This window comes from Euprymna scolopes, chromosome 3, assembly GCF_053919585.1.
Source record: "Euprymna scolopes isolate OS-2025 chromosome 3, ASM5391958v1, whole genome shotgun sequence".
Taxonomy (NCBI): Eukaryota; Metazoa; Mollusca; class Cephalopoda; order Sepiida; family Sepiolidae; genus Euprymna; species Euprymna scolopes.
Window position 1 is genome coordinate 57,057,102 of NC_136484.1, and position 12,294 is coordinate 57,069,395.

The 12,294-nt window shown below is 32.2% G+C and overlaps 1 protein-coding gene across 1 annotated transcript in view; it reads left to right on the forward strand.

The window, feature by feature from the left end:
• The first annotated feature begins 471 nt into the window (after positions 1 to 471).
• LOC145255603 (uncharacterized) overlaps positions 472 to 12,294 on the forward strand; it is a 30,566-nt gene continuing 18,743 nt past the window's right edge. Inside the window, exon 1 of the mRNA XM_080114093.1 lies at positions 472 to 1,010. Coding sequence (XP_079970219.1) covers positions 953 to 1,010 — 58 coding nt within the window. The 5' untranslated portion in view covers positions 472 to 952. The remainder of the gene's footprint in view (positions 1,011 to 12,294) is intronic.

Consider the following 12,294-nt stretch of genomic DNA (forward strand, 5'->3'; position numbering starts at 1 on the left):
AAATTTCCACTATTAATGATTATTACGATATTTTCCCATTGACAACTATACATTCACTAACCTTTAACCTCGATTGGCTTCCGGGATTTGATAAGTGGTGACTCCTTCATAAAAAAAAAAGTTTTAAAAGAAAGAAAGCGATTCGATTTGGAAGAAAAGCATTTAATTGCGATCAAATTTACATGAGGGTTTACGAACAATAAACCTTACGTTTCCGTTTTTTTTTTATTTTGTTGTTGTTGTTGTTGTTGTTTTTTTTGTTTTTTTTTTAAGACACAAAATTACTATTAGTTAAATACACTCTATTGGGATTAGTTAGAAAATACACATAGTACTGAGAGAGAAGAGACTGATAGAAAGAGAGAGAAAGAGAGAGAGAAGGAAATAAAGATAACAAAGTAGTGTGAGAGAAAAGGAGGAAGCAAGAGAGAGAGAGAGAAATAAAAAGAAAGAGAGAAAGGGTGTTAGTTATTTCGAGCATTTTATTCGCGGTTTTAACTGTAATTTAATTAACATTCTTATTACAAAACCTTTTTGTGCATTGGTTTTAGAAGCCATATAGGTTGAATTGTATTCTGTCTTGTTTCAGCGGGGGTTCAAGAACTTACACGAAACTAAGTCTAGAACTTGATGGGGAGAGGATAGCAATGATTTAGATAGATTAAGATATTAAAGAATGTAAGCGTGGAAGAAGGCGAGGTGTGGGCGAGGAAGAATCTAAGAAAAAAAAACTTACGAAAAATGATAATAAATTTAAAAAAATAACAGGAAAGAGGAGGTCTTTCTTCTGTCGTTTCGACCATTCAGAACGACCGCCATTTCTCCTAAAACATTCGGACCTGGCCGATAAAAAAGGGGGCGGGTGCAGTCAATCACGTGATTCTGCCAATAGGTAAGAAGTGCCCCGACCAACGAGTGAATAAACCGCTTATCGCTGCCAAGAAAGACAGACATGGCTTTTGGAACTAGACAATGTTGCTGCCTTGCGCTCCTTCTCGTTATCACGCAAGGTAAGCTTATATCTTGATTTTCATTAATTTCATCTAATTTGTCTCTGGATCTCCATTTATATTATTGCCGCCATTAACGATGTTTTGGTGCATGCCACATCTGCGGACTGATGTTTCTATGTTGCTTTTGATTTATTAGCCTCCGGCGCACAATCGGACCACTCTAGTTCTTAAGGCGAGCAAAATAAGAATTAAGAAATATATCAAAGGTCGGGAGTTAGAAGTATAGAAAGCAAACTCGTTATTGAATATTAATCGAAAAAGTATATTCTACTAGCTGAAATGCTTGTCTCAGAACAGGGTCGTAATAATGAAACCCACTTTGACATTTTAATCCGCACAAAACATATCAAGGCAATGAAAAGCATAGATACTATTTAGACCGTTAAAATTAGGCAAAAGTTATAGACCGTTGAATGAGCGTTTTATGCCAAAATGGTGGTTGAATACGGTTAAATCTATGCTCATTTTTTTTTTTTTGCATTAAATACTAATCCCTAACTGTGCATCGAGCAGACACCATAATACTTATTTCGCTGCACCTTATAACAAAGGTCCGTACAAAATGTCAGTCAGATCGGTGCAGTAGTTTCAGAGAAAAAATGAAATGGACTGACAAACAGAATGAGATACAAAAAGACTAAGAGAAATATAATAAAGAAGTTTGAAAAGTTTAAAGTCATGTGCTTAGAAAAGTTTGAATTCCGTGGAGTTAAGCTCCCTTTAGAGGATCATTAATAAACAAAAGTTGTCCCTTTTTTTATGAATATCTGTTACTTATGGTCTCATTTGACATCAGAAGTAAAAAAAAAAAATAAGTCTCTGGGAGGTTCATGTTCTCTCTTAAGAAGTGCGAAAGACTGTAGGATGACAGAGATGCGATGAAAACGAACGTAAAATGTTATTAGCTTGTATAAGCTACTCTTTTTTCTCCGTTCGTTTAGATTACTCTTTTCTTTTCTCCCATCCCCGAAATAAAGAAAAACATGATTTCATGTAAGAGTACGAATTCTATAATTTTCAACAAATAGGAATTATTCCCGCTCATTCGAAACGATAAACTTAACGAGCCTGTGTGAAATACGAATTTCTTATAAAAGCAGGAACGCAACAACAAAAAAAAACAGAAAAGAGTCCAACAGATCAGTAAACATTTACATTTTTATCCCTTCTTGTTGTCATTTGCTCCTTATAAATATGTTAATTGCCCATGTGGGTCTTAGTAGATTTATAAAATCTATTCAAGCCAGTCACCAAGCCACAAGATTATAGCGCTAAAAACGCAATATATATATATATATATATATATATATATATATATATATATATATATATATATATATATATATATATATATATATATATATATATACAACTTACATGATCGTCTTAGAAAGGTTTCAATTTTGGGAGTGAAGACCCAATTAGACTTATTATAATCAACGTTTGCTAAAGATTTGAGAATTGATTTCATTTCTTTTTGTGTTAGGTAGCTATAACTTTTTGGATTAAAACTCAGCGATTAAGAATATGCTTAGTGTGGTTTTCATGGGGTTCTCTTAATTAAAAGTTTGATCTTCCTAGCTTTAATAATCTAATGGTAGTTAGTGAACAGAACAGGCAGACCTACAATTTTCATCTTTATATATATATATATATATATATATATATATATATATATATATATATATATATATCGTTAAGTAAAATAGACGGTATAGGTATGTATATATGTATTTGTATATGTATATTTACATGTATATGTGTGTCTATGTGTGCATATACATGTAGTGTGGTGTTTGTGAGAAAGAACCCCAATAAAATGCTCGATTGTAAAAAAAAGAAAAAAACTCACTATAAGGGGAAGATATTTATTTAAATATTTTACAGAAGGTCAGAAAAACATCGGTATCGTTGGTTTCAAATCCGATAAAAATAAAAAATAAATAAATAAGTTATAAACAAATAATTTGTGATTTAAAATAACAACGTGCGGTCGCCATTTACGGGAGAACAGATATAAATAGAGTCCGATCGAATTTGAAACCGACTGTAACGATGTTCTTTTTTTTTACCTTCTCTAATATATATATATATATATATATATATATATATATATATATATATATATATATATATACACTAACGGAGGTGGGCGTAAAATACGCTTAAATATGATATTTTAATTAGTTCCTAATTTTGTATATATTATTATAGGGTCGTAATTTCAAAAATATTTGGATGCCATGAAATTGAAGCGAAACCGAAATTGTAGCATTCAAAGCTGGCGACATTACCACTGTACCAACGTGACACGTACATGAACTGGTTCAAAAGTATGTAAAAAATGTAAAACGATTTTTTTTTTCAATTTTAACCCATTTTGACCCCTTAAAAGCTATTTTCACCGGCTAAAAAAAAAAAAAAACATAAAAAACGGTCCGTAGAATATCCTATCATTCGAGGCCCTTAGCGCCACTTTGCGATTTTTAGTTTTGGAGGAGATAGAGTTTGAAACTATGGAAACAGACAGTCAGACATATATCCTTTTATATATGAGTTGACAGAAAGAGAAAAAGATTGAATACTTTTTCAAATTTAGTATGTATACTAATAAATGGGGAAGTCTGTGACAATGTATAGATAACTTTCTAGTTAGTACATTCAGTAGCCCACTAAATGTTCATCTCCATAACTTTCGCATAGCACACCACTCAATGTTGACGGGACTAACTAATAAAACGACAACTTTTGGACTTTTCTACAACAGCATAGTTTCCTTCTAAGGTTATACATTGATTTCAAGGCTTCTCTGATAATTTGATACCTTTTGTATAGAACGAACTATCTTTGGCCTAAAACTACTCCCGTTACTTCTTCATTTCAACCAAATATATTTCTATGGTGCATTCTTTTGAGTTGAGCAAATAGCTAGCTGTCGCTTGATGCTAGATCTGGAGAATAGGGCGAATGCGCAAGCAATTTCAAAAGCAATTTCAATAGCAATTTCAAAAGCAATTTCAATAGCAATTTCAAAAGAACTTTTGCTGTCGACCTGATGTTACGTGATGCATTGCTGTTGATAAAAATGCACCTTTTTCTTCTTCATCTGTTCATATTTTTGTAGATTATAACATTCAAACGCACTAATACTGTTATACAATAATCATTAATGCTGGTGTTTACTTTATTAAGATAATCAATTAACAAAATATATTACGCATTCGAAAACATGAAGTCCAAAATCTTGGCTGACTATGTTTGCATCTTTGGTCACTTTAGACGACTTACACCAATTGTTGCCCGCTCTGGAGTAAAATGCTGTGTTCATGCTTCATTCATCGTTAAACATTGATGCAGAAGAAACTCTTTTTTGTTGCGTTGAACCAGTTGCAAACAGCGTTCTGAATCATCGACTGTCAACAAATGTGACACTCGCTTTGAACGGAGATTTCTCATTGGAAAATACCCATACAAAGTAGTAAATACGCTGCCTATCGTCAACTTCTCTGCTATCTGATGCAACTTCAATTTCTAATCAAACAAAACGAGTTCGTGAACTTTTGTTTAAGTTTTTTCGGGACAACTGCCGAATTTGAGCAACCTGGGCGTTCAGCGTTATTTATGTCTGTACGATCGCCGCTTAAAGTCAACATACCACATTCTAACAATTTTATTTTCTACAACGAAACAAGGTTCAGATAATTGCGTTGTTTTAATAGTATATTTACCATCAGAAAGCAATATTTTCTGAACACATGAAATTCAGATTTCTTCATTGTTTTAAAAAAATTGCAACAGTAGTTTGCTTAAATAACTGTCGATTGTAAACTATTAATTCGATTAGGTTCAAATTTTGAAACTTGTCATTTGAAGGTTATTACTTAATAAGCCCAAGCATGGTATATAGATGGCGCCACTAATTAAAAAAATCTATGTGAGGTTTTAAATCTATTATTAGGTTATCTGAGTTGGCAGATAGACCAACGTAACATAAAAATATCAGCACCCGCGTTTAATTTAGCACACGACTTAATAAGCCCAAGCATGGTATATAGATGGCGCCACTAATTAAAAAAATCTATGTGAGGTTTTAATAAACCTCACATAGATTTTTTTAATTAGTCAACAACAATTAAAAATTTAATTAGTCAACAACAATTAAAAAAATCTATGTGAGGTTTATTTAAACCTCACATAGATTTTTTTTAATTAGTGGCGCCATCTATATACCATGCTTGGGCTTATTAAGTCGTGTGCTAAATTAAACGCGGGTGCTGATATTTTTATGTTACGTTGGTCTATCTGCCAACTCAGATCACCTAATAATAGATTTAATTCCTACAACTAACGAAATGTGACATATATCAATTGAAGTAGAAGTATAGTGAGCAACTAAGTGGTTGGCTATTGATTCGAGATGCATATTTCGTTTATTAAGAAGTTGGATAACCAGCAATGAAAATTAGTAACCTTTGGAGAACCCCCTTTAACATTTATCTATGCTTCGGCAATGTAATACGCTTTATCTTGGTTTGGAATAGGGTACTTCTGAATAGCAATTATTAGTTCAAATAGAAGATGTACTGACGAATTACTATATTAATGTAAAAGTTTATTTGTTGCATTTATTTGAGTAAACCTTTATCAAACAGAGAACAACTTATGTTTTGGGATTTTTATAAGGATATTGATAATTTAAAATTTAGATATTGAGTATTTAAATCATTCGTACTACTGTTCTTGTCTTGGCTGATATTTTCATATAGTTTCGGTCGATGTAACCTCCGATCTTCTCCAGGGTCATTCTTTAGTTCTTTCTGTGATTTTTCTTCTTCCTGTAAACTATGATCGGATAGAAGTGTTATTTTCTTCTGTTCCATAACTAAATTAACACATACCCGGTCATGGCTGACTGAACGGGAACAATCTACTCCGTGGATTAAATAAAAGGTTCAGTAAGAAATTCTGTAAAATTTCTTGAGTTTGACATAAAGATCTACAAAAAAAAAATGCATTTGAAGAAGGTCAGAGGTTATATCGGCCGAAACGTTGTGAAGATATGAAATTTTCATGTAAAAATGGATATTTTCAATTTGGTAAAACTTTTATCTTTTCATCTTAACGTACAAGTCGACCCGGGCGAAATTGTTTTCGAAGACAATTAGCAAAAATTGAGTTTTGCTAAATTGACCTAAGATTTTTTAAAGTTTTCAGGAAAATAATTGCCTCTCTTGTTACGATTCGAACTGTCCTGTTTATTTTTAGCAAAACTCAATTTTCGCTAATTTTCTTCAAAAACTATTTTCATTGATAATTAATTTTCTACTTCATTGTTTGTCGTAATTTTTGGATCTGTTCATTATTGCGACATGACAATTAAGTGGATACCATTGTTTTATTTGAAATTCAATGATTCGATTTTCGAATTTCGCTCTAGTAACGAAAATTAGCTTAAAACGATGCCTTTGAACTTTCTTGCATGGATTAATTTCGTTTATTTTTCGTTTTGTATTATCTCCCCTTACGGATGTCAAATTAATTTTTAGCCGGTATTTTAACTCTTCCAGCCAGTACTTTTTAGCCGATATTTTACCTCTCCCTTGTGTCAGAAATTTTTTTTCAAAACTTTTTATAGCCGGGTTTATTTTTTTTATTATTCCTACTTATTTATTTTAATCGTGTTCGCATCAAATGATGGTGTTAAAAGATAAAGCAAGAGCTATACAATTTCTGCAAATAAGTATTTTTACAAAGCTCGACGATTTTTCAAAAGAAACCCAGCGTGTCATTCGATCGCAGATGCTACACTTTTATCTTTGAGAATTTTTGTAGCAACAAAATCACGAAGATTCCGCAATGATATAACCGCATTTCACCAGCCCGATAAGTTTTTTTTTCTTTTTTTAAATATTTTTTCTTTCCAATAATTTATTTTTCAAATCATTCCAATGCATTATTTTTTTGCTGATAAATTATTTTTCAAAATATTTATTTTTTCTTAAGGTATTTATTAATAGTATTTCTGAAGGTATTATTTCTTAAGGTATTTGCTCCTCACGGTCGAGTATAAGCAGAAACACTACATAGGATGACAAATACAGAAATCTTTTAATTTATTTCAATTTAATCTCTCTCTCTCTCTCAAAAAAAAAAAAAAGAGTACCGATTATATATATATATAAATAATTATATGTATATATAATTTTTTTTTACTATAATAATTAAATACCTACAGACACTAGTGTTTCATCCTTTCGGGAATCTTCAGTGCAGGGTGTCACGATTAATACCAGTCGAACGATTCGAACCCCGCATCACGAGACATCTCTGGCTCGACTAGCGAAGACCTAATCCATTCGGCTACCATTAACCGCGTGAAATACCGTCGAATTTAAACATTTTTAATTTTAAATGTTCATTTACGTCAGTCAGAGAGTGATCTAATCGTTATACGATAATCTAGGCATAAGAGCTAAATTGACCGACTTTAATTCAACTGAAAGTGCTCAACGATAAGAAACGAATTTCTTAAAGGGGCTGTCATAATTATTTTTCTTTTTTTTACTATAATAATTAAATACCAATCCCGGGCAACGTCGGGTCTTCCTGCTAGGATATATATATATATATATATATATATATATATATATATATATATATATATATATATATATATATCCTAGCAGGAAGACCCGACGTTGCCCGGGATTGAATGATAATCAACGAATATTTCACACTCCTATATTTCTATTATCATCGAAATCCGTGGAATAACCCGGGAGAAAGCTTCACATAGCTCCATGCAGTAACTTAGTCCAAAATATATGTTATTCTACATTGCAATCTAGTTTCTATTATAAAATTATTTCATATAAACTTCTTTCTAGTTAACGAAAAAAATTTAAGAAATTTACGTGCGGACTTTGAACCTACAGACCACGTCATACAAAAAAATAAAAAATAAAATAAAAATAAAAACAAAAAACAAAGCAAAAAAAAACGTAAATTTTCAAGTCTTATAAAAAATTTTGCAGTTAATGAAAAAAAAAAGAAATTTACGTGCGGAGTTTGAACCTACAGACCACGTTATGCAAAAAAAAAAAAAAAGAAAAAAGAAACACGCTATCAACTTACCCACAGTAGAATTTTCTCGATCCGTTGTTCTATCATTATTGCTAAACGGCGACATGGAAAAAATGGCTTTACCGATGATAGATAAATTAAAATAACGGTTTCGATTATCGATTATCGGTAACTATCAGGGGTATTCTGAGACAAAACTTAACTCCCAGACTTACATACTAAATTCTGTAAATCTTAAATAAAATCTGTTCAGCCGTTTCGGAGTCTATAAGGAACGAACTCACACACAAACAGACAAAGTATCATATATATATATATATATATATATATATATATATATATATATATATATATATATATATATATATAGTTTATTAATTAATTATTATGTTTGAAATACAAAGCTTCTCCAAATAATAAAAATAAAGACATAAAATATAAAATTAGCATAATGGTAAAAGTATTTGCTAATGAACTGCAAGACCGTGGTTTAATTCTCGTTCGAGTCCGAGTCGTAACATGAACGATAGTACTTGATGCCCCTTTGCTAAACACTCAACATTGTAAGTAGAGGAGCAAGTGTAGCAGCTAATGGAAAAGGAGCCTTCATGTCGTCCTCGACTATAGTCAGTTGCTTAACTTTTTTACGTTACGGTGTTAATTTTTTATGTATAGAAAATAACGTAACACTGTAGAAATAAGTACTGCTAAAACCGAAAATAAACGAAACGAAATTGATCTAATCAGGAAAGTTCAAAAGAACTTTAAAACGCCAGTGGCTATGAAGTTTGGCAGTATATGGATATTTAAGTCATAGGCTAATTTTTTTCTCGTGTAAATAAATGATATTTACGTAATGGTATATTTTCTTCATCTGTAGTGATGTATGTGATTTTTTTTACAGAACAAAAATGATGAGATGGTTATCTTAAAACGGAAAATATTTGAGATTTTACCTGGAGATTTGATACTACGCCGTTTGCAATGATCTTAAGTAACCAACTCACTTGACTTTTATTGCATGGCGTGTTCACAATACTGAGCCAATATTGTACTCTTTAAATACGTTTATGTGAGTAGTACTCAAAAGTACTTGAACGCAATTAAAAACGAAATATGCAACCTGCGTAAAAATTAAATTAAAGTGTTGGAGTTATAAAAATTTTAATTGTATGAAATTAAAACTTATTGAAGATTTCTTAGAGTTTATGAGTTTGATTATGCAACAATTCTGTTTAATTGCCAATAATGGCAGCTATAGTATATTTTACGAAAAAGAGAAAACGTTTTCAATGATTGAATTATATTTTATTCAACGCATAATAAATATCAATAAACATTGTAATACTTTTCGTATTGACTTATGAGTTTACTCAGCATTTTTTTCTAAACCGCTATCGAAGCCTAAGGGTTAGTAACTTGTACATCGCGTGATTTATAAAGGGTGTGTGTTTTTTCTTTTTATCTAGTTAATGTAAGGATGTTCATCCGTGTTAAAGTAAGGGCTTGATATCTGCGTTAGACCTTTTTTAGATGCGATCACGAAGAGATATTTGCACAAATGCTTGCACAATACACTCTCTGAGCCTCCATGATTATAACCCGGAAACATGACACGGCAAGATGGCCGATAATCACTTTAACCGCATACATTGTAGCTTCCTTCAGTCTTAATAGACTATGGATACCCACTGTAAGAGTGCCTGTGCGTGGAATTTTTGTGGCAAGAGTTGCACGATCTCCAACCACACCTCTCCTGAGTCGGCATTTTTAAATACCAGTGGCAAGTAAAGGTTCAGGGCGACTGGAAACAATGTCGAGATAAGCGGAGAGCACATACAGCGCCTAGAATTCCCAAATGGTCACTTATCTTGTACTAGCCAGGTTCAACGTTGCTTAACTTTGGTGATCTGACGAGAACTGGTGCTTGCTCTCGTTCTGTCAAACATGATCGGATGGAGTTTTAATAATTCATAACTGTATTCTTAGTATCGCTTATACTGAGGATTGAACCTTCAACCTCCATAAAACTGTCACAGAGCTGATATTACTTTTATCAGTTATGCAACCGGTTCTTGCTGGAGAAGGTTGTTGGGGTTATATCGACCGAAACATTGTAAAAATAACACTCAAGATGAGAACAGTAGTTTGAATAATCCAAATAATCCAACTTATCAATCCCTATCTCAAAAATTCCGAAATATACAAAATGTTATGCTTCTAAATTTTTAGATGAGGATTCATAAAGTTTCTTATTTGGATTATTCGGACTACTGTTCTCATCTAGGTTGTTATTTTGAGCCGTGGTGCAACGAATAAAGGCGTTAACAATACGTTATAAGTGACAGGCGTTGAATATTCAATCCTTACGAGAGGCAATAATAATTAAGAATGAAATAATAAGTGATTAACACTTGTAGCGAGTCATGTCTGACAGAACGAGAACAATCCGCCCTTTGCGAATTAAATTAAGGTTTCGGCTCAGAATTCAGCATGGATTCTATATTTCGAAATAAAGATTCCCAAGTTTAATAAGCTACACGCAAATAAGGGCACATTGCACGAAACGTTATGAAAATAATAACTAATATGAGAATTCGAATAATACGTATGAAATTATTTTGTTTAATTTTAACTTTCGTAAAATATACCTTAAACTTTACGGCTTCAAGCTCTCTAGTCATTGAATAAAAATTTAATTATGTAAGCAATAAATTTATTTGTCTGCCATACTGAGCCTAAAATATTCGTAACAGCGAAGATGAGAATAGTAGTCCGAATAACCTAGAAAGACGCACATAATCCTTCCTTTATTATCACATAATTCTAAAAATCACATCACACATTCCTGTGAGTGTCAGTCAGTCAGGAATCCAGATGTCTGCTGAAAAAGTGTTGCAAGACGATTCCGTTTTCATCATCTTGGAATGATTATAATTCTTTTTTAAAGAAGTTTTTTTTTTTAATGAAATTACTACACTGGTCTCAATAGGATATAATTGTGGCACGTTTTGACCAAATCGAACGCAAAACAAAAACAAAAGAAGTTCTAAATACAATCAGCCTTGATGCAAACTCACCGACCACAAGAATGTGTGATACACGGTCGCAAAGTTGGATTTGATGAGCCAACGCACTGGAGATAGTGCACTCTGGCCGACAAAAAACGCGTGCTCGAGCATAACCGCCTAGTGACATATTCTTCCGGTCTTTACAGTAAGTGACACAGTTCATTATTATAAGGTTACTTTAAAGTTGAGCACCATAATAGTTTCAAATAGATTTTTAATAACAAAAATAAATAATTACCTAATTTATAAAACTCATCATGTTTGTCTGCCTGTCTCCATTTTTCCAAAGTATCGCCTCCGAGATGCAAGGTCGCGGAGCGCATGAGGCGGGGCAAATGATTGCATTTTTGTGGACCGTTGTTTTATATATATATATATATATATATATATATATATATATATATATATATATATATATATATATATATATATAAACCGGTAAAAACTGCAACTTTAGCTGCTAAGGGGTCAAAATTGAAAAAAAAAATAGAACTTGGCAAGCGTAAAGCGACTTAAAGTACGCATACGACAACCTACATTTGTACCTTGAAGCTGGTTTATTTTAGCTATTTCTTATTAGTCTGATAATAGCTCAACCCTAATGACTATGGTTTAAGCGCTAAATGTTTTGGTTTCGATTCTAGCTGATGTTATCGAAGTCATATTTTTTCTACTTTTAAAATCACTATACTGGGTACAATATAATAATCAATAGAGAATTGGCTCTATAATCACAACAAAATGTTACGATAAAAGTTTGCAAAAGTATCTACTTAAAATATTTAATATTTTGCGAAAAGTGCTATCTGTCATGAAAAAAAAAACCCCTGGATAATGATCCCTTGATGTTTTGTTTCTGGGAGATATTTGTCAAGAGAAAAATTCAATATTTTATATCACAAGTTAATATCCCAGGTGTTTGTAATGTTAAAGCATACTCATCATCATATCGTGTGAATACGATGACTTCTTGTTAGCATTGGTGTACCCGATATTTTTAAGTCAGAATTTTTTTCTTGAAAGACATCCAGTGCTTACGGGGGGGACTACGAGGAGTTTACCAACATCCTAAGTAAAAGTGATTTTTATGGAACGAACTGGATTCGAACTTGAAACACACAGCATAC